At 36.8% G+C, this 22,678-nt stretch overlaps 1 protein-coding gene across 1 annotated transcript in view; it reads right to left on the reverse strand.

The window, feature by feature from the left end:
- The window catches only part of atrnl1b (attractin-like 1b), an 89,282-nt gene that overhangs the window by 38,502 nt on the left and 28,102 nt on the right, over positions 1-22,678 (reverse strand). The window contains exons 18-24 of the mRNA XM_079851921.1: positions 20,741-20,959; positions 19,710-19,847; positions 17,851-17,944; positions 11,592-11,644; positions 8,411-8,505; positions 8,004-8,082; positions 5,929-6,086 (exon numbers count right to left, since the gene is read on the reverse strand). Of these exons, the coding sequence (XP_079708047.1) occupies positions 5,929-6,086; positions 8,004-8,082; positions 8,411-8,505; positions 11,592-11,644; positions 17,851-17,944; positions 19,710-19,847; positions 20,741-20,959 (836 nt within the window). The remainder of the gene's footprint in view (positions 1-5,928; positions 6,087-8,003; positions 8,083-8,410; positions 8,506-11,591; positions 11,645-17,850; positions 17,945-19,709; positions 19,848-20,740; positions 20,960-22,678) is intronic.

The following is a 22,678-nucleotide window of genomic DNA, read 5'->3' on the forward strand; positions in this document are numbered from 1 at the left end:
TCATATAGCTGAAAGAATCCCTTTTATCATAGTTATTCTAATATTCATTAATTATAATATATTAGATCATTGTATGAATTGTAAGGACTTAAACCACCCTGTATAGTTATTGTTCATCGTGCTGTAGAATGAATAACCAATAACAAAGCATCTGAGATGCAGACAGGACTGTCAGGAAAATTATCCTAATGAGCATTTTGAAACATTCTGTATAAAGAGGACAGAGGAAACTACTGTGAGACCATCAAGTCTCAAGTCTTTGTTCTACCTTCATTATTCAAGTTGTGTCCAAACCTAAAGTCGTGTTCTATGAGATATATATATATATATATATATATATATATATATATATATATATATATATATATATATTGTATGTGTGTGTGTTCTATGTGTGTTCTATATATATATATATATATATATATATATATATATATCTAAAAATTTAGATATGCAATTACTTTATTTTAATATATATGTAATAATAATAATAATAATAATAATAATAACACTAAGAAACAGCAAATGGCTCAATATGTTGCATGGTGGTGTATGTGTACAGACAGCCTGATTTCATATTTTTCTCCTAGATTTTATTTTCATTAACCATAACAAATCTCATTTAAATATATGCAACAAGACTACAACAAATCCATTAAAATTCAAATTTTTTTTGTTTGAAAAGGCTTAATTTATCCTGAATTTAACTACTTTCACTGAACAGTTTTATTTACGTATTGTAACATTAAAGCAAAAAAAAAATTAATAAAAGCTTGCACATCTATATGCCTAGAATGTATTATTTATCTTGTTCATACTGGCTGACCTCACAACGACCCATGAGACAATGAGACAGTTAAGCAGCAGTAATGTTTTGTCAGATTGGGTTTCCTGCACAACAAGAGCACTTCAATTCTCCATATCTAATATCTGATGCTTTCAGAGGGGTCGGGGTCCTCATATGTACATTGTTTCACAGTCCCAATTTCCTCGGTAAGCTAATAAATGCTGATCACACTTTCTGATCATAAACATCAGAGGAGAGCGAGCTCAGCGTGTCAAGGGGGTCCATTTGATTTAATGATGCATCGCCATGGTAAATAAGTGACTCTGCTTTTGGGAAATCTAATAGAAAACTATTACTGCATGAACACAGCTCAACCGAGATGAAGGTCTGTGAGACCAACGTAAATAAATGAACCTTATCAAAGGAACTCATCTCATACGTGATAGAGGAACAGAGGAATGAATGCAGATCAATATTAGGTGCATTCTCGCTGTTGGAGATAGTTCCAACAACAAATGACTTGCAGTATCTGAGCGTCTCGGTGCACAGCTGGCGAACGGTAATGAACGACAGAAAGGTTGAGAGGATTTGTGGTGGTTATCTTTATAAACCATATGGATATCGACCAGATGAAATCTCCCTTTATTGAGGTGGATTTTTTAATAAATAGCTTCACTAGGCACAGAAACCTGCTCAACATCGAACCCTCTAAAGGACTGCTATAAGTGTTTATCATATTCTGTGTAATATATTTTATTACCAGTATAGAAGGTTATTACTTTTTCCTTCAGAGACTGGTCATTTAGGGAAAGACATCAGGGGTGGGAGGAGCGTACATTGCCTAGTGTGAACCAACTACCAGAGACGTAAGTATATAGACTAGCATGCCTGCTCTGTCTATCTTTCTGCAAATTATACAATGATTTTCTTTTTATTTAATGTACAGGTAATATTATGAGTCCAATAATTCAAGAATTGTTTATCACAATAAACTGAAATTCCCCACCACTAGCACAGCTAAAGATCTTATCTAAAGATTGGTAAATCCGTATAAAGTGATACACAATAACTTGCTTGACAGACTGACCGTAATGGAAAGTACATACAAATACAGTGCTATGCATAAGTTTAGACACCCATACTAAAGTTGACTAAAAAGAGGAATAAAAAATCATCTTTTGGAAACTGAACTTAATGCCTTAATTTAAAAAATTAGGAAAAATCCAACCTTTAAGGACACCAATTTTCTTTGTGAATGAATAATATATCGTAAATAAATAAATGTTCTTCCTTAAAATACAGGGTGCATAAGTTTGGACACCCCTATGTTAAATTCCCATAGAGGCAGGCAGATTTTTATTTTTAAGTATTTTTTTTAATAATTTTTTTAGGATACTATGCATCCTGATAAAGTTCCCTTGGCCTTTGGAATTAAAATAGCCCCACATCATCACATAGCCTTCACCATACCTAGAGATTGGCATGGTTTTATTTCAGTTAGCCTAATAGCTAGTTTGATTTGCATTGAGAGATGATCTTATGGAAAGTACCCCATGCCAATCTCTAGGTATGGTGAAGGCTATGTGATGATGTGGGGCTATTTTAATTCCAAAGGCCAAGGGAACTTTATCAGGATGCATAGTATCCTAAAAAAAAAAAAAAAAACGATACATTATTCATTCACAAAGAAAATTGGTGTCCTTAAAGGTTGGATTTTTCCTAATTTTTTAAATTAAGGCATTAAGTTCAATTTCCAAAAGATGATTTTTTATTCCTCTTTTTAATCAACTTTAGCATGGGTGTCTAAACTTATGCATAGCACTGTAAATGTAAATGTTCTTTTTTGCATACGTTTTGGGTAATTTGCCATCTGAAAGGACAATATTCAATCAGCTGTCCATTACTGTAAAATAATGACCACAACAGGGTGATAAAAAAAAATATCCTTTGTGTCAAGTCCTAATCATTATGTCAGAATACTTTTTGTTATTATTATCAGCTGATTGTTCATTACTGATATAAAATCTATATATAATTAAATAGAAATGTCAGTTGACCTGAACAATGATCATTTATACAGTTCAATCCCAAACAGTGTTGTTGTTATTGTTATCTAAAACTATAAAAAAAAAAATTTGGTACCCGAAATAAAATATAAAATATAAATATTAAAATAAAATTTCAGTTAGTTTCCAACGGAACATTTCAAAAGATTTTGTTTAAGTTGATATACTAAAATGACAAACTAAAACTGAAGTAATAATTAATTAAATGTATTATCTATATTTAAAAATAAAAAACGAATTAATAAAATTAAAGTAACATTTAAAAACAACAAAAACGAATTCAAAATATTAATAAATACAGTAAAAATATACACAGTTGTAATAAAAATGATTCAACCCCCATTGCAAATCAGGTTTATTGGCAAAATTAAATAAAAAAAAATAAAAAAAATATTCACCCATTGGGGCCGCCCCCTCAAACCAATGGTAGGGGAAACACTGGGCTTCATTAGTTAGAGATTAGTTAGAGCAAGAAGACATTTAATATCTGAACGGGCCAGGGGTTTGATGAGAGTCACGTTTGACTGCATGTTAGAAATATGGCTACGTCAAAGGAATGGTCCAAAAAGTTAAGAGAAGGTATCATCACTCTTCACAAACAAGGAACAGGATACAAAAAGATAGCGAAGGCACTAAATGTTCCTAGAGAAACCGGGGCAGAAAAATAAGCTATCAATGGCTGCAAACAGATTTCTGAGAAGGCAGGTTCAGAAAAACCCTTGAGTGACTGCAAAAGACCTGCAGCAAGACTTGGTGGCAACAGGCACTGAGGATTCAGCTTGCACAGTAAGGCGTGTACTAAACGCATGCGATTTCAATGCCAGAACTCCAAGACGTACACCACTACTGACCAAAAAGCAGAAGAAAAGTCGGCTCCAACTTGCTCAAAATCATATAAATAAGCCACAGAAGTTTTGGAATTCTGTTCTGTAGAGAGATGAAACAAAACTGGAACTTTTCGACCCTATGGATCAGCGGTATGTCTGGAGGAAGAAGAATGAAGCATATGCTGAAAAGAACACTGCCTACATTTAAGCGTGGTGGTGGCTATGTGATGCTCTGGGGCTGCTTTGCATCCTCTGGCACTGGAAACCTGCAGCGTGTGGAAGGCAAGATGGATTCATTGAAGTATCAGGAAATCCTAGGAGAAAACGTCATGCCGTCAGTGAGGACGCTGAAGCTTGGGCGGCATTGGACCTTCCAATAGGTGCTTGGTTGCAGAAGAAGTGCTAGACTTGAACCCCACAAAAAATCTCTGGTGGGATTTGAAGGCGGTGGCTGCAGCATGCAAAGTCGCAAACCCAAGAATATTACTAAACTGGCCATTGCTCATGAGGAATGGGCTAAGATTCCTCAGAAACGTTGCCAGAAGCTGCTGTCTGGTTGTACATCTCGTTTGCAGAAGGTTAAAACAGCAAATGGGTGTTCTACTAAGTACTAAAGATGCTTGCCATGAAGGGGTGGAATAATTTTGAGACCGCAGAAATCATTAAAAGTTGCTTTTTCAGTTGAATTTGTGGAAACCACTTAAACATTTGTTGTGTTGAGCTATTTAAATTACTTTCGTTTGATTTGTTCATTGCAAACAGCTGAAAGTCTGCAAATGTTGCCAATAAACCTGATTTGCAATGTAAACAATCCTAAAATAACACTGATCCCAAAAAGTAATCTATATCATACATAATGACATATTAACTTCAAGTAAGCATCTGAGAACCCAAGAAGAGCTCAATGAAGTCAATGTGTCATAAAAACTCCAAGTGATGAAATTTCACACTGGAGTATTATTTCTTTAAGACCAGAGTCACAGCTGAGGTGTGAGTTCATAGTGCCAGATCACATCTATGTCTGATCCATGGTGCTGGGGATCTAACTCTTCCACCACACAGCATTTGATTAGGGCCAGCCATACACTCATATAATGCAATGCTGATGTAATCGAGCACTGGAAAGCATGCTCAAAGCAGTTTTCAGAGGACAGAGAAAGGGAGGGGACTGTCAGTGTGGATGAGCCTCTGTAGTAGCGCGTTCCCTAAAGCTTCCAGCACAAACAAAGCACAAGTCTCAATGGTCACACATATACATACATACATATATTTATTTATTTATTTATTTTTGAAATAACTCACTAATTCTGCATTTATTTGATCGTAATATTCTGAAATATTATTACAATTTAAAATAACTGTTTTCTATTTCATATATTTTAAAATGCAATTTATTCCTGTGACGGCAAAGCAGAATTTGCTGCCGTCTTCAGCGACACATGATCCTTCAGAAATCTTTCTAAAATGCTGATTTGGTGCTCAAGAGACATTTCTCATTGTTATCAATTTTAGAAAACAATTATGCTGCTTAATATTGTTGTGGAAACCGTAATAATTTTAGTTAAAATAGTTGAAAATAGTTCAAAAGAACAGAATTTTTTTTAAATAGAAATAAGTACAACTGTCTTCACAGTAACTTTTAATCAATTTAATACATCTTTGCTGAATAAAAGTATTAATTTCTTTTTGAATGGTTGTGTATAGTCACCATCTTAAGGAACACATAAAGACCCAATTTTAATGACTATAGGTTTTAAATAGAGGCTAGAAGTTTCATATTGACAAGATTTCTTTTTCCTTCTAAAACCAAACTACCTGTACCAACGTATGTATATCTCTCCTTCTGTTTGATTGCAAGCAATAAAGACTCCAAACATCGTTCATTTTAAGGGTGATGTACCAGAGTAGAGATTCAACATAGATGTTTTTCCATGATAGATAGCATCAATTTGCACATTACTCCAGCAATGTCATTTTATGTCCGTTGTCTAGGCATCTGGCAACGTAACACATTGCCACTTAACAGCTGATTCAATTTTATGGACCATAAGATGCAAACTTGTTCTAGTGCATAACTGAATAATTGATTTCCATATCAAGGAACGCTGGATCTTTTTAGAAACATTTGTTTTTGTGGATTTCCATTTAACAAAGGAGATGGATGTTTCCTGCTTTACCCCCCCCCCCCCCCCCCCCCCCAAAAAAAGCTTAACTTAACATACTCAAACTGGTCAAAATGTGTCCTCACCTGTATTTTGATTGGCCATGAGAAGTTGCTGACATACACATAGAAGGTTATGTTGGGGTTGCTGTGAAAACTGAATTTCTCACAAGAGAAACTGTCTCTGTACTCTTTGATGTTAGTCTTGGACACGATGGGGATCTCTTCCCCGGAGATGGTCCCAGCTGTAAGGGGAAAAGAATGCGATAGATCAACTCGAATAAAAGAGGCATTCAGAAATGATATTTAATACACCTCATAACTTCTCTTAATTAAGACATTGACCATAAAGGGTAAAAGGGTAAACGCTACACTTTATATTCCACTGACTTCCATTTTTAGATGCGCAAAAAAAATGTTTGTCCATAAATTTCTTTACCTATATTTATGGTGGGGTCTGAAATAATTTTGCATGGTTAAAATTTAGTGTGACTGCCACTTAATGCTTTCTGAGCTATTAAATAAGGGCGAATGAGAGCAATGCACATGCAATGAATTGCACCAGTAATCAACTAGGCTGACCGCATGCACTGGTTTAGTTGTTTGTTGAAATGTTTTATTCAGGAAGAAAATTAGTTTTAAATCAACCTCTCAGCGTGACAATTTCATTATCTATTTTAAACATATGAGAAACATGGTATAAAACCATAATGTAACAAAAATTACTTGTGGGAGTTGAAAAGAAAAGCAGGCTTTGTCCTATTTTATCAGGACTTTTTAAACTTTTCTGAAGTCCTCCAGTGAAACTCTTAAGTCTCACCAATCGTCATTCCAAACCAGCACTATGAAACAAAGCCCTCAAAATGACATCCCAAATGCCACTACGTGGCAATGTTTATCTTAATTGAAATCGTTCAGTGCTCCTGAAGACGCCGCAGCCCCAGAATTCAGAGCCGCACACTAGACTATTGTTAGAAGCCCTTCTCAGGGGAGAGTGTCTTTAAACAGAAAGACACCACTCCAAATATTAATTGAGGGGAGCCGGGAGGTCGAGGAGGAGAGGGGTGAACCTGTTAAAGAGGAGCAAGAATGTCAAAGTCACATAAAAAAAATTGGCTGGTGACTATTTGGACGAAAAGGTGATTACAGAAATAAACAATAGAGGATAATGGTGACGTCCTTGAGTGTCTGTCTATTGCAAAATACCCAACACACCCAGGAACAAACTGCGGTCAAACCAGAATGCATTAGCATCTGTGTATCAGAACCATTACGATATTACGCTAAGAAAGATTGCATCACGATGGTCGACTAGGCATTGTACATCCAATTGACCGACTACTAAGGATGGATGACTGGTTTACAATACCATTCAAAACATTGAGGTTTGTAAGATTTGTTTTATGTTTATGAAAGAAGTCTCTTATGCTCACAAAGGCTGCACTTATTTGATCAAAAAACAGTAATATTGTGAAACATTACAATTTAATACATTTTAATTTTATGTTTCAAAATGCAATTTACTCCTGTGATTGAAAGCTGAATTTTCAGCAGCCATTACTCTTGCTCAGTGTCACATGACCCTTGCTCAGTGTCACATGACCCATCAAAAATCATAATGCTAATTTGGTGTTCATGTAAAATTTCGTAATTAGGGCCCGAGCACAGATGGTGTGAGGACCCTATTGGAATTGCTCTGTTTATATTATCTATATGTTTCTTAATATTATCTTAATATATTCTATAATATTATGTTGAAACCAGTTGTGCTGCTTAGTAGTTTTGTGGAAACAAAGAACAATCTTTTTTAACATTATAAATATCTTTACAGTCACTTTTGATCAATTTCATGCATCCTTCCAGAATACAAGTATTAATAAAAAAAAATGTTTTTGATGTTCAGGGCAAAGTCATCTCTTAAAAGTTTAAAAAGTCTCTTTTTTGAGTGTCCCATTACAAGTGTTAAAATGCTGTCAAATTAAAAATAGTCCAACTTTATAAAAAACATTTCTTGAAACACAGTATCCTTTGTGCACTGACAATCTGTTTTTGAAAATAAAAAGGGAAGATTTGCTCAACAAACATGCTAGTTTACTACAAAAGTAACTATTATACAACAAAACAGAAGCAAATATTCAACAGAGGGAAATAGCAATCAGTACCTGTTGACCCAACTGACCAAGTGATGTTCAGATTGAAATTGTTTGAGGCATTAATGGACATGTCCAAGTTCTTGCTGGTCTACAAAATGAAAAGAGAAAACAAAGTTGATGTCTGTAAAATAACTATTTTCAGGTGAGTTTATAGCAGTATGGCTTCCATATGGCAATGTAGGACTATATAAAAGTGATCACTATTGGCTTTCCATATATGTAAAGGAGCAGCTAGGACATTCTCCAATATTATTTATTTATTTTTGTTCACAAAATAAAGTCATAATACGTATATGTTTTAAAAGACACAATGAGAGTGAGTAAATGATGACAGATTTATCATTTTAGGGTGAACTATGAAATTGATGTAATTGATGAAGCCACTTCTGTTCTCAGATAAGTAGATTGTGACTGACCTGTTCAGGAGTGGCCATGAAGTTAATGGCAGTGTAGTGCTGGTCATCTTCTTGAAGAAGACTGAAGGTGAACTGGTAATCAATCAGCAAGTTATCTGTTCAGATCAAAACCCTATTGTTAATTATCACATTTTATACAATCATGAACCACACCATGCAATTCTGTCATGTTAATGGCTAAAACTTTCCATTTAAGGAGCATCACGAAAGAGTGGTGCACATTCACTCTTCAAATAAGAGGGCTACTTTGAAGAGCTACATGAATCACCAGTCACTTTAATTGCACTAAATGAATACCTCCCATTCAGAGTGTGTCATTGCTTTAATAAGCATACACTCTGATTAAGTTCAATTGTTTATAAGAAGTCTACATGTATTTAAAATCTAGGCTTAGTTACATAATAGAACTTGTTAACTTTACCCAGAACTAGAGCTAAAGTTTTAAAAGTTTAAGACTAAACAGCGAATTCCAGATTTCAGATTATTTCTAAAGAAGCACAGTAAGGTGGAGTAGGTTTAGTCCTTTTCAAGGTCTTGACATCTCTTTAAAGCACCCTTTCAAAGACATAGAAATGTCTGGATTGTTTTCTTATCTCCTGGGCTGTTAAATGACTGAACGCTGCCACAGGCATCTCACAGAGAACAGCTGTTTGTGTGAATCACAATATGGCACTGTAAACATCTCTTTCACTCCCCATCAATTTGAAAGATGTCTTTATAAGCTTTTAATCAATTCAGATGTGACATGAAAGCACCATAGTTTCACTCATTTCCTAGATTTTTGCTTGAAAGATCATGTAGCCTTCATGTACAGAACAGAGCTGATCTGCAAATCAACTACTATGAGAATCAGCCCTTTCCTTCAGATCATGCACCTAGAAGGAATGTTGCCGCTTTCAAAATTAGTTTTAGATGCAACTATTTATAGGTAACAAAACTTGAACCATCCTCCAGCTTGCTCTTAAACCATTAAGGTGATATATGCTTGATCTTTTCAAAAATGAAACAGAATGGTGAAGCTAAAGTGAATGTCAGTGAGTTTCATAAGTCAGACAGCTGTTCTGAAAGTGATGTCAGCCAAAAAGTTGTAAGTTATTAAAAGAGAATAGGAAAAACTTGGTATATGACATTTAAGTCCAAACGCTCACTACAAGACCGAAGCTTATCATCCTGCACAAATCAAACACTCACAGTTTCTCTGACAAGTTCTCTGTCATGTTCTCGTCTATTGTGAAGACTTTACACAACTAATCGCAGACTTGCTGTCAATTACATGATCATTCTCCTGACTGATGCTACGGTCTCAAAATTCATTTTGAAGAATGTTGATAACCAAGCAGTTTTGGTTAACATTGTTTTCTGACAGGAGAGTGAGTAAATTTTGACAGAATATTTTATTTTTGGGTGAACAGTTCAAACCGACTCTTCACGCTGTGTCCGAAATCTAATTCTTCCCTACTATTATAGTATGCAAAAAAACGTACACCAACAGAGTAGTACGTCCAAATACATAGTAGTTTATAGTATGCGAAAAACAGTAGGCGAAAAGTACCCGGGTGACCTACTACTTCAGCCCAGATTCTGAAGTGTGCATTCAATGACATTTTACTATCCCATGAGGCCACGGGAGAGGATTTGTGAATGGCGAAACTGATGCCGGCAGGTCATATGATAATGACGACAAGGCAAATGTAGTATGTCATTTTCATACAAAGTAGAATGTACTTTTTTAACGGTCACAAAGTAAGTTTCAAACCAAATGTAGTTCATACTCAAGAGTACGCGATTTTGGATGCAGCGCAACCAGCAAAGTTTATTTCCAACCTTCAACTCAAACTGCCTGTGATTTTTCAAGCGATCCTGAAGACCTGGATTAGCTGGTTCAGGTGTGTTTGATTTGGGTTACAGCTAAACTCTGCAGAGCAGTGGCTATCCATGAGCAGGATTGAAGACCTTTGCTTTAAATTGTAATAAAAAACATGGAGAAAAGGTTTGTGGTGCCTTTTGACAGCAAGCACAACAATCTTCTGTCTTGTGCATTGGCTTAAGTGTTCTAGAGTAGACCAATAAATCTGAATCTAATGAATCAACAAAGGTACTAGAATATTGTAATGTTGAAATGGAAATGAACTCCACTCAGGTGATTAAAGACGATGCCCACTGCAGTTATGTTGGGAATACATGGTGGGCTGATCACCCTGCAAGAGTGTGGGATTAAACCAGTCTGAGAAGATTTAGCATGATCAAGAGTCTGGAGGACTGTTTTTACAAGATCAATCTCCTTTGAGGGTGAGTCAAGTAACACTGACAGAACACACTGAACTTGCTAGTGCTGCCTCAGGAAATGCACAAGTCAAACCTAGCATGTGTGAGAAAGCGAGCTCACACTGTCTACTTCTGCTCAACTTCTGCTCGTGTCTTTAATTAGTTCGAATCATTCGCTTACTCACTCTGACAGGGTTTGACACTCTCACCAGTCTTATATTGTCGCCTGCGGCCCACTCTCCAGCAACACTTCCCCCTACAGGACACTATTTGAGAAAATACAGCCGGGTGATACAGTTTTCAGGCCGGAAGCCTGCGAGCATACGCGCTCCATCTAACAGACGCAGAGGGAGCAGAGTGGATGGAAATTGATTGATAAATTGAAGGCTTTATTTAATCCTGATTGATGACAATGGGGATAATGCTGGCAGGATTTGCAAACGGAGTGAAATTTCATCTCCTAAACGCTACTGACTGCATTTAGCCTTTTCAGACACCATGATGACTGCTGATATTAATTGCAAAAAAGGGAAAGAGAGAAACACAAATGTATACACAGGGATTAGGCTGTTTCTGATATACAACAAGACTGCCCCCTAGTGCTGTGCATTTGAGCCCTGCACACACAGGCTTCAACATGGTTTGCTGCAGATCTTCTGAGATGTTCAAGAGATCTACATCTACTTTTTTGATTTCTGACAAATCAGAATGTCTCATCCACCACTTTTATCTTGTTGTGTGGTTGTGCATCAGCTCATGGCAATTTCATCCTGGCATTTTAAGCCCCCTAAATCTAATTTCATTAAATGGCAGACTAAAGACAGCCTTTGAGTTTGAAAGTGCCTACAGAGTCAGATGAATTTTCAAGGTACAACAGGATTACTTTAAGGTCAGAGCTCAAATAGAGCATACTCACAGTAACAGGTTCCACGAAGAGGGTTGCCAAGGTAACGGTTTTCTGAATCACAACTGTAGAGGGGATAAAAAATAAAAATAACAGATGAAACACATCAGTAATGAGACCATGCAACACCTGATGCATGAATCTGAACATGCATCTGTCATAACATTTATATGTTATGCACTTAGCAAGTGCTTTTATCCAAAGCGACTTACAATGCATTCATGTAACACATTTACATTTTAGAGGTTCTGGACTGTGAAACAAGAAAAAGTTTGTAACTCAATTTTAAAAAAACGGAAAGAAATATATTTTAAAAAAAGTCTTAAGACAGACTAGACAACCTACCGCATAAGTGTTTTTGTAAATATATTATTTTGCATATCCTGATTAACTGTTAAATATTGCACCTGTGATGTTAAAGTCAGCATGAAATTAAAATTCTCCCCATTCATTTTCTAAATGCACATTCAAATATTTTTGGACTTGTAAATTTTAATCAAAATGCCACACCTGGAGCTTCCGGTGAAAACTTCAGACTTCTCTTTTATGATGCATACACGACTTTTACTGCAACAAGTACACCTCAAAAACCAATCAACAACCAATGCATAGAATCAAGTCCCCGTCCTGATTGTTTTTACACTCGGATGTGTCACAATATATGAAAGAAAAAATGTGTTGCTAGTTCTGTTGCATTTCGACTTCAACAGGAATCAACTATGTTCCTCATTACATATGAAAAACAAACCTACAGCTGTTTTCATATATCAAACCCATGAAATTGCAGTAAAACTGAGTTTCCTTTTCTAGCTGTCAAATAAACCTGGCATTGCATATTATGAATATTGTTGGCTCCTTGACAAATTGTTTTTTTTTCCCTCCTTTGTAAGTCGCTTTGGATAAAACCTCTGCTAAATGCATAAATGTAAACTGCCGGAGTACAAGTTTAGCATATCTGCATATTGCTACCATTCATACATTGTAACATTTTTAACAACGGTTCTTGTTGACCTCTAAATGGAAAAATGGTGTTAAATTAACAGAAAAAGCTGAAGATTTTTTTGTGTGTTTTGACTTTGTGTGGTGCCTGCAGTATCTTTGTCTCTTTCCATACTAAGGCAGATTATGTAATTCCACTGTTCTCGGGTGCTTTATTTCCAGAGCTTCATTAGAGAGCGCCAGGAGACAGCCCAAAGCTTCCTCTACCTCAATCTCAAACACGCTAAACAATTAACACAACGCTGTCGGCCCAGCTCAGCACCAGCCTAAGCAGATTACACATCTTGTTGCTCTTCTGAGCCAGAAACTGACGGTCCAATTAAAGTCTGCATTCATTTGAGAGCATAACTCTCTCTCCTCACAACAATTTAGCCACTTAGTTTCTAGAGAGGGAATTCACTTTCAATTCACTCCATTCTGCTGTAAACATATCTGAAGTGCGAATACGATTAATCATTAAAGCCACTCTTAAGGAGTAAATGCAGTGATGTAATAGTTAATGCAGAATGCCGGCCTCTGGTATAGTTACTTTGGAGCTAATCTAACGCAATGAACCCAGTTCAAATGTATTTCGGCCATAACATTTTTTTCATAAGTATGCAAATGCATTACAATTCTAAGGTCCAGCCAAATTTGGCTTTGGAGTCTGTAATGAATGTGACAAAATCAGGGCAAAAAAAAAAAAAAAAAACCTTTCTATTGAGCTGTCCACACAAGTTACATGCAAAAACAAACAGTCCGGTTCACACTTAACTCTTAGACATGAAAGCCACAGAAGAAAAAGTAACTTGCTTTATTAAATCATAATTATGACAAAGCCAAATTTTTGTCAATGACTTTTTATCTCATAAATATAACTTAATATCTCATAATGTTTACATTTTATCTCATCATTATTAGTCATATCTATGACAAAAAGTCTGCCAAATTAGTATGCCAAAATTTTGACCTAGCATGCCATAATTATGACTTTATGTGTCATAATTATGATTTATCAAAGCATGATCAGGAAATCTGGATCGATACCAAGCCATTTGTGTTAATGTTGAAAATGTAATACATACTACGGTGGCCGAGAAGTGCAAAACAAACTACAATTCTGAAAAAAATTAAATTAAATTTATAAATGCAATGGAAAGACTAAAAACAAGTAACAAGTTAGAAAACACAATAACAAATCAGAAAACACAACAACAAATCTGAAAATAAAATAAATCAGAAAACACAACGACAAGTCAGACAAAACGGAAAATGGCGAATGGAATACTGACCGCTGATTGGACGAAACATCTGACATTATCGAGTACGTCACTCACTTTGCACAAAACAAACAAACACTATTAGAATACAGTCATAATGCCCCTAAAATTCCAGATATAGGGGCAATGCCCCTGCATGAGCTTTTGTCTTATATATAATATGGTAGCCTATAGTTAAGCACACAAGCAAGAGTGCATTTTTTTCCATGTGATATTCATTTTATACAGATCAATAAACAAGAAGTTAATATCGTGAATTACAATTTGTCACTGGAGGGGAGACTCGAACTTGTTCGCGTCAAAAGCTAAATTTGCTGTTCTTGCTACATGCCACTCTCCCACTTTGAGTTTTTTTTATAATTTTGTCTGGCCAAACCAGATAATGGTAGGAAGATTTTAATATGAAAGTGTTTTTTTTTTCCATAATAGCACTAAATTAGCCAGTTAAATAGACAGCTCTAATATTTACACATGCACACGCGAATCGGCTTTCTTCTGCCGCAGTCTGCTGTACTTTCTGCATGTCTTGATTGACAGATGTCTCGTCCAATCAGCGCTCAGTATTCCATTCGCCACATATACCTTCCTTTTTTGTTTTGTCTGACTTGTCGTTGTGTTTTCTGATTTGTTATTTTGTTTTTCGGAAATGATATTGTGTTTTCAGTCTTTCCATTGCGTTTATAAATTTGTTGTTTTGTTTTCGGAATTGTGGTTTGTTTTGCACTTCTCAGCATACCCTACGAATTGCGCTTATTCATTTCTGAACATTGATATTGAGCCTGAAACAATCTAATTCATAGACTGTGTGACCAAGGCTATGATAATCCAAATAATTACACGTTTGACTGAAATGAATTAAGCAAGTAAATTGACCTGCTCTACTGTTTTAAGCATTACACATTCAGGCTCCACCTTGTTAAGTACACTAATCTCACAGTCAAATATACACTGACCTCCATCTCATACTGTAAATATCTTTGCCCTTAGCTTGCGGGGATCCAACTTTATCACACACAGCTGAAGCATTCGTATTTTTTCCGAGAGTTGGTAATAAATACGAGAGGACAAGGTAGAGTACACTTTTACCACGGTACAGAGGACACAGAACAAACTGCACCACAGGCATTTTAAAACCTCTGCATATCAGTCCCCTAGCCTTTAATCTGGATGACATTTCAGAAATGACTATTCTCTCTCTCACCCATACACTGCAAATCAGAAGAGGTTTCCAACGCCCATGCTCGCATGCACACAATGTACTCGGTAAGGGCAATGAAATATAATGCACTCTTACTCTCAGTATCTTAATTTAATCTCCAGTGAGAGCACACCTACATGCTGTGCATGCTTTAATGCACTCTCTCTCTCTGTAGTGCCATAATTTGATCCCCATTTGGGTCGCCCCTGGAGTGCCACAACATACACAACACTCTATCACTCCATGACACTCTATCATGATGATGATGATGGACTCTACAGTAATCAAGTATGCTTTTGCTTCAAATTGTATCAATTTTCTTTCTTTAATCATGTGTATCTTTTCAAATATCTCTTGTCGAGCTGTCCTCTGATCGAGAAGCAAAGTGACGCATTCTCGTCGCTCTGAAGTCCCACTCAAGACTGCGAAAGGAAACTTTGAACTGCTCTTTCACAATGTCAGCTCACTAAAGTGGGGACAGCGAGCGATCACTGCAGCACATCAGAGGCCGTATTCACAAAACATTTTATCTTGCCAGTAAGAGTTCTCCTAAATACCAGTAAAAGTTCTAATGTAAGATTTTGCTCTTAAAACCTATTCACAAAGCTGCTGAGACCAACTTTTACTAAGGAATCGAGAGAAGTCTGCCCACAAGGCTATCAGCGCACACAATTAATTATTTTCAACTTGACTGCAATGTTTTATTCTCCATCGTTCAATGCATATTGCCTGTACATAAATTAACCTTTAATGTTTCTGTATGTCATTGCAAATTAAAATCTATAAATCAAAATAGTTATTGCATTTATTAGGGGAGAAGGCTCAGCACCCAATGCTCTATCGCCTATTGCTTCAATAGTGTACAGTGTCTTTAGGCAGTGTCTGATGCAGCCATTTTAGGATTGTTTGTGATTTGGTCTTAGTGACTTAAGGAGTCCTCTTGACAACCCCTATCTTTTCACAGATTTAGGAGCTGGCTTTAGCGCTAAAATGCTTTGTGAAATACTCTTACAGCAAAAATGTCCTAAAAGAGTCCTAAAATTAGGACTGACACAGCCATTTCTCCAAGAGTTTCTCCAAAATCAGCGAGTTAGAAGCTACTTTTAGCCTTAAGATGTTTTGTGAATACGACCCCTGGTCTTTAATCAACCATTTTGAGCGTGATAGTGTTTGTGCGTGACAAAAATGGTCTCGGTGCTTCATTATGGACCTCATTATGTAGGATGGGTAATGGCATCTGTCCGCTCTGAGTAATGAAGGTGAGAGAACAGAGTGAGAAGGAGAGGAATAAACAGGAAGCGGTAACGGCCGTCTCAAATGCTGTCTGTGCACTCATTTGTCCTTGTGATGAAGACACGCTTGAATACATCATCAATGGACCTGGCTTGGCCTGATTGGGCTACACACAATTAAAAACAAGCATCTACCGGTATGCACACACACGCCGAAAACAAAAGTGTGTGTGAGAGATAGAACCCTTCGAGCCCACAACCACCACTATAGACACCAGACACAGCAAACGTCAAGTTAAAAGATGTTTTCTCACAACAGCTTTTGATACAGAGTGAGGTCCATTTGACGTCAGTGTTTACTTCATTTGTTCAAGCAACACCGCTGTGTGTATTTGATTCACACACACACAAAAAAAGAGCTCATAATAGCCATAATAGCCTTTTGATTTACTTGGTTTTTAAGAAAACCAACTCATACGAGTCACTTGTTTGACAATCGGACTCTGTTGGTCATACTCTGTTTTTGATTCACTAAAAAGAACCAACTAATAAGAGACACTTTTACTGGATTTTTTGAATTTCATAGGTTCCACTATGATTTACTAAAAATAACCAGTTCATCGGACTATACTGGAAACATATTGTGTAGTAGATTTAATTATGATGTTGCATGTGCTGTGCAGATGCTTCATCTGCTGTAGGAATGCTTTCCTACAGCAAAAATTAAATTAAACAGAAAAATTAACAGAAGCGAACATCATTCAGTTACGGTTAACAATGGAACCAGTAAAGTATAAAAAAAAAAAAAAAAAAAAAAAAAAAATGCACAATGCTTTCCATGGTGCCTTCTCCTCCTGAGTCATTACCTTACTATGGTGTGCAGCTGTCATTTAGTTTATGATGAAATTGTGCTGTGGTGGCAAATAACACAATGTGAAAAGAGACCTGCAGGCATAAAGTCACAGTTTCCTGTTTCCTGCGATAAAACCCTGTTAAAACATCAAGTGACGCCTTCCATGAGCTGCACACCTCTTCATATCCCAGAGTTACACATCAGCCTAGAACAAAGCATTTGCTCCAAAGAACAAAACAAAGGCACTAACACCCTCCGCTCTGTAGCCCTGAATGCAACACAGCAGCGCGGATTTCAAGCTGCTTCTCTTTCTATAACTGAAGCATCTGAGTGGGTAATTCAGTTCTCACCCACGTCTCCTAAATAAGCATGACTGGTCAACCCACTCTTTAGAATTGTTGCATGTACATACAACAATGCAGTGAGTGAAGCACTTGAGTTTGATGAACGGACTCTCTAATAGTCACAAACTGATGCCAGCACACTCCCACACCTCACTTCCACCTCCATTAGTGCTATTAAAGTGTGTGCACACAAGCAGACAAAATGTGCTGCGTCTGCAGATTGTGAGGACACAGTCAAGCTAAATGGAATGAAGGGGACTTCGTAGCCTCAAATATTTTAATTATAATTACAATAATCATAATATTAGTATTTATTAAATCATTTGTTTTAAAATAAAAGTCTTGATATGCCCTCATTTAGACGTGTATGAAGAAGATGTACTTACAGCTGGCACTGGTCGCCTTTGATACCCTTGGTGGTACAAAAGCATTTCCCCGTCAGCACCTGGCACACGTTGGCATGGCCATTACATTTACAGGCTAGAAGAGAAAAAGTGAGAAGATAAGGAAGATGAGAAATATACAGAGGGAGATTAACAGAATGAGGAAAGAAAGAAAGAGAAACAGTGTGTGAGAACATACTTTAAGGAAATAGCTTGATCTCAATGCGGAACGACCTCTTTTTATCTAATGCATTATTTAATGCTACAATAGAGCAATTCTAGGGATACTTCTGTGACACCACATAATAATAAATAAATCAAATAAATTAAAATACAAATGACTAAATTGACTGGATCTAAATTTGAGGTCAAAAACGTTGAAAAACCCAGTGGGGTCAGCTCATAGGTGGTCTCTCTCTGTTCTCACATTTTGTGCTTAGAGAACTGAGTTTGGCTGCATTACATGAAATGAGAATATTAGGTTAAACCCCAGGCTACATCAATGATGGATATCAAAATAATAAATTATGAACCTTAAATCACAGAGGTCAACAAACAAAAAGAATGGAAATTCTTTTCATTCTATGTGCACAGGAAAATAAGACTATTACATAATCCAGGCCAAGCGGAAACTAAAACATCAATTTAGAAACATATTAAAAGAGTTATACGCATGGCTCGAGATGCCATCACAGCCCTACTAAGTAACATTAACAAATATTAATAAATACTTTAACAAATTTATAGCTCATTGCTAGTTCATGTTAGTTAATACATTCATTTTAAGACCTTATTGTAAAGTGTTACCAAAAAAATCTTACTGACACTAAACTGTTGAACGTGCAACATGCTGAGCAGGTCTAGCAACAGAACAATATATTGGCAATATTGCAAATTGCATTTGATTTTGGAAGTTTTTGCAAGTGGTCCTTTTGGATTGGGGAGTAAGTTTAGTAGTAAGAGTTAAGCGACCAGTTCTGAAACACCACAAACAAGCTTCATCTGTGTTCAGAAGATTCTTGCCACTGACAAAAAAAAAAACACTGATTTTAAGTGCCACTGCCACATCTGTACCGTGCCACATCTGTAATGAAATACATTTCCACATTTTTTGAGCAGTAGACCATAATTATTTCTAAAATAAGCTTTAATTCTACACGCTGCGCTAACATCGTTGTAGAGTATTGGGCTCTGACAGGCTTTTGCCTTCCAAACTAAACATACATGACAGCCCGTATAGGACCAATTCTATGCTGTCTCTAATCCCCAGCATCCTGTAGCTCGTATTTCAAAGGTTTATGCTGATGTGTGTAAGAATGCCTTTTGTAAGTTGCTCAGCTTTTAAGAAGGAATATAAATATCATATTTCTCAAGAATATGGGAAATATGATAGTGTCTAGGGTTTGCAGGGTGCAGTTTTTTGAACTGACGTGCCATCAAGTATTAAAGTAAAGGAGGCCTTGGGCAAAATTTCACAAAAACATTGAGGAACACAAATCCACTTTCATACAAACATGCTGTAAATAAAACATTAAAAGATAGTTTATGGTCCCTAAAGTGTCTCTAAAGACCACAATTTTAGAATTTTTAAACTAGCACGTTTCGTGACCACTAGTTCTTAGTGTTGAACTCGTGGTTGGGGTGTTTGCTCATATCTGAGAGCATAATGGTCTATGCCAGCATATCCTGTTTCGCGTAGGATCAGTGGGCAATGCTGTAAACTGACATCTCCAGGGCAAAAGAGTAAAAAAACATTGTGAATGCAACCACCTCTATGACCTCAAAACTCATTTATTCTCTCTACCATTAGGCCGAATGGAATATCAAAATGCTCTGTCAGTAGAAGGTGCAAATATTCTCACCTTGGCACTTTCCGCCATTGGTTGGGTCTCCGTGGTAACCGGGCAAGCACGTTTCGCAGTGAAGGCCGGTGGTGAGGTTACGGCACTGCTCACACACGCTGCTGTTCACACATGTACTGTGACCATTACACTGGCATGCTGAAAGATAAAAGTTGGTTGTTCAGGAAAAACTCAAGCATTTGGATTTTGTAGTTTTGTAGTACTGATGTCAGAGATGACTCTCAGTGTGTTATATGAACTATAGAATAAAAAAAAATCCAGAGCATTCCAACTCTTTATGCCAAGGACCCCCAAATAGGAATGACGGACCCCTTTCCTAAAATATGGAGGCAGCTATACATTTTCATTTCTAAAAAAAACATTTATACTGTGTAAAAATAGCGTAAAGACAAAAAAAAAGTGTTTTTATATCGTCAATGTAAATCAATTCAAATATATATTTTTTAAATCAATAAATAAGATAAGACTTAAGTTGATAAGATTTTTTAGTTTTTTTTTCAGAGTAAAGAGTAAAAACAGTAATTAAATTTGGTGCTCAAGTAACATTTCTTTATCAATGTTGAAATCGGTTGTGCTACTTTATTTTTGTGGAAACTGTGATGATTTATTTCAGTATTCTTTGATGAATAGCAAGCTATTTCAAATAAGTTTAAGTTTATCTGTAAAAATGTAAAAGTTTTTACTGTCACTTTCAATTTAATGATTCCTTGCTGAATAAAAGTATTCATTTCTTTAAAAATTCTTACAGACTGTTGAAACACTGACAACTGACTGACAAAACAATATGCATATTTGTTAGTTAAAAAAAAAACTAGGACTGTCACCTTGATCTCACAATTTCTGGTCAGTCTTTAGAAATCAGAATAAAACAGTACATTTATCACTTATCATTTACTGTCAAGCTAAACATATTTCATGAATTTATTAAAATGTACACGTTAACAGGCCAAAAAAAAAACAAAAACAAAAACATTTGCTCTTTAATAAAGGTCAAGTCTGCGTGTGATTGTTTGAATGTTTGTGGCTCTCACCAGGGCACTGGATGAAGGCCCACTCAAAGCCACGCTCTTTCGGACAGAGCCCCGTCTCCAGGACCATGTCTTGGATTTGTTTGGATGGGCTCTTCATGGGTCCGCGATATGAACCCTCCATGCACTGCCCTCGGCCGGTGTTACTAGGGTCTCCGCACCATCCGCAGTCAGGCTGCTCCAAACACAGACCGCAAGTACGCAAACCAGAGCAGTTCTGAGCTGGAATGACAGAGAATAGAGTGAGATGAGAGGCCAAAGAGAATAAAGCCAGTAGATTCTGAGAAATAAACAGCAAAGACATGCTTAAAATAATACTTTCTTTAAGCTCCCATGGGGCATATCATTCCTCTGACTGAGTAATATGCTCTCAAATACCACCAGAAAGTTCACTCTGTCAAAAGAGCACATCAGAGCCATATGCGTCAGCCTCTTTCGGTTTGATCCACCACCCTGGCAGCCAAATCACATTCTTAGGATCTCAGACCACACAACAACAAGCATTACACACAAAGTGTGCTCAGGGTCAACATGATGGCAGCAATAACAATGAAAAAGCACAATGTTAGTCATTATCGCTGGCAGGAATTCATGGATTTTCAACTGCAGGAGCTGACAGATCCTCAACAGCAACATATGATTTAATTCGGCATACAATAAAAATCCTTTTGATTAGGGGTGAGGATATGTCTAGGCGAGTTAGGAGTTGAGAACAGATGAGATGTCTCTGGGAATAAAAATGCATCCCTGCCGATTTAAATAAAGGGTCACGTTCATAAACGTAATTTGATTGGCATCCCGCAAATGAAAAAAAAAAGAGAGATGGCAGTTCAGCTAGCAGATATGACTGGTTTTAAAGTCACATCAAATTTGAGACCATTTAGATACTTTCTGGACTTATTGTGTGTAATTCATTGGTGAATATTGCTTCATAATCCTTATAGACTGTAAATACAGATGGATGACGTGTCTCTACTTCCTTCCACTGTCGAAAAATCAAGCCAAATTGTCCCAGAAATGGCCGTTGACATCTTGCGGCGATGATGTCATTTGGAGCCTGAGTCTGTGCAGTAGTAAGTGCGAGGTGGAGCCACGGAATCAAAGTCCAGCCCTTCTTTTTCGTTACAACCCATCTTTGTAGCATCACATAACTTACGAAAACCATACTGATTAGAAAAACCAACACTAGCTAAAATGACAGAAATCATCTTTGGAAAAGATGTATTTGAAGTGTAATTGTCACAAATTATTACATTTGAAGTGTCGCTGGCAATTGCGGAGAGATACAGAGAAACAAGAGAGATGTGGGACAAATAGTCAAATATATTATCTCCGGCAGTGCGACAAGGACATGGTACAAACCGACTATAAACAAATGCCCTTCAGCCCAACAGAACAGTGGCAGCAGCCGCCAGATTTAAGAGCGAATATATCAGACTGATACAATATAGGGTCGACACACACAAGCTCCCCACATCCCGGTGCAAGTCACTGTCGCGCAAAAATGTACACCTTCACAAGTATGAGTCAAACTCATCCAGGCATGCACCGACAGAGACAAAGCACCCCGAAGAGAAAAAGAAAAAAGAAAAACAGAGAGAGAGAGAGAAGAAGCAGAAATAGATCTTTAAAATGGCACTGACACAGGCCAGGGCTTATGGTGGAGCATTTGAAACGTTAAGTAACCATCACTTGGACGGAGCGATACATTTTGGTGACAAAAAGGTTTCCTCAGCCAGACAGATTTGCAGACTAGTACCACCTCTTTCTGGCGGAGAGAGCTTTTAATTCATTTTCCATCAGACTGAGCATAATGGAAGTTCTATCAGTAAGTCTAAGCCTGTCATAAAAACACACTACATTCAGGAGACTGTACCTTACCTCACCATCTGATAGCCAGGGTGAAATAAGACATTATGAGCACTTAAAGCCTCAAGTCTG

This window comes from Squalius cephalus, assembly GCF_949319135.1.
Source record: "Squalius cephalus genome assembly, chromosome: 19".
Taxonomy (NCBI): Eukaryota; Metazoa; Chordata; class Actinopteri; order Cypriniformes; family Leuciscidae; genus Squalius; species Squalius cephalus.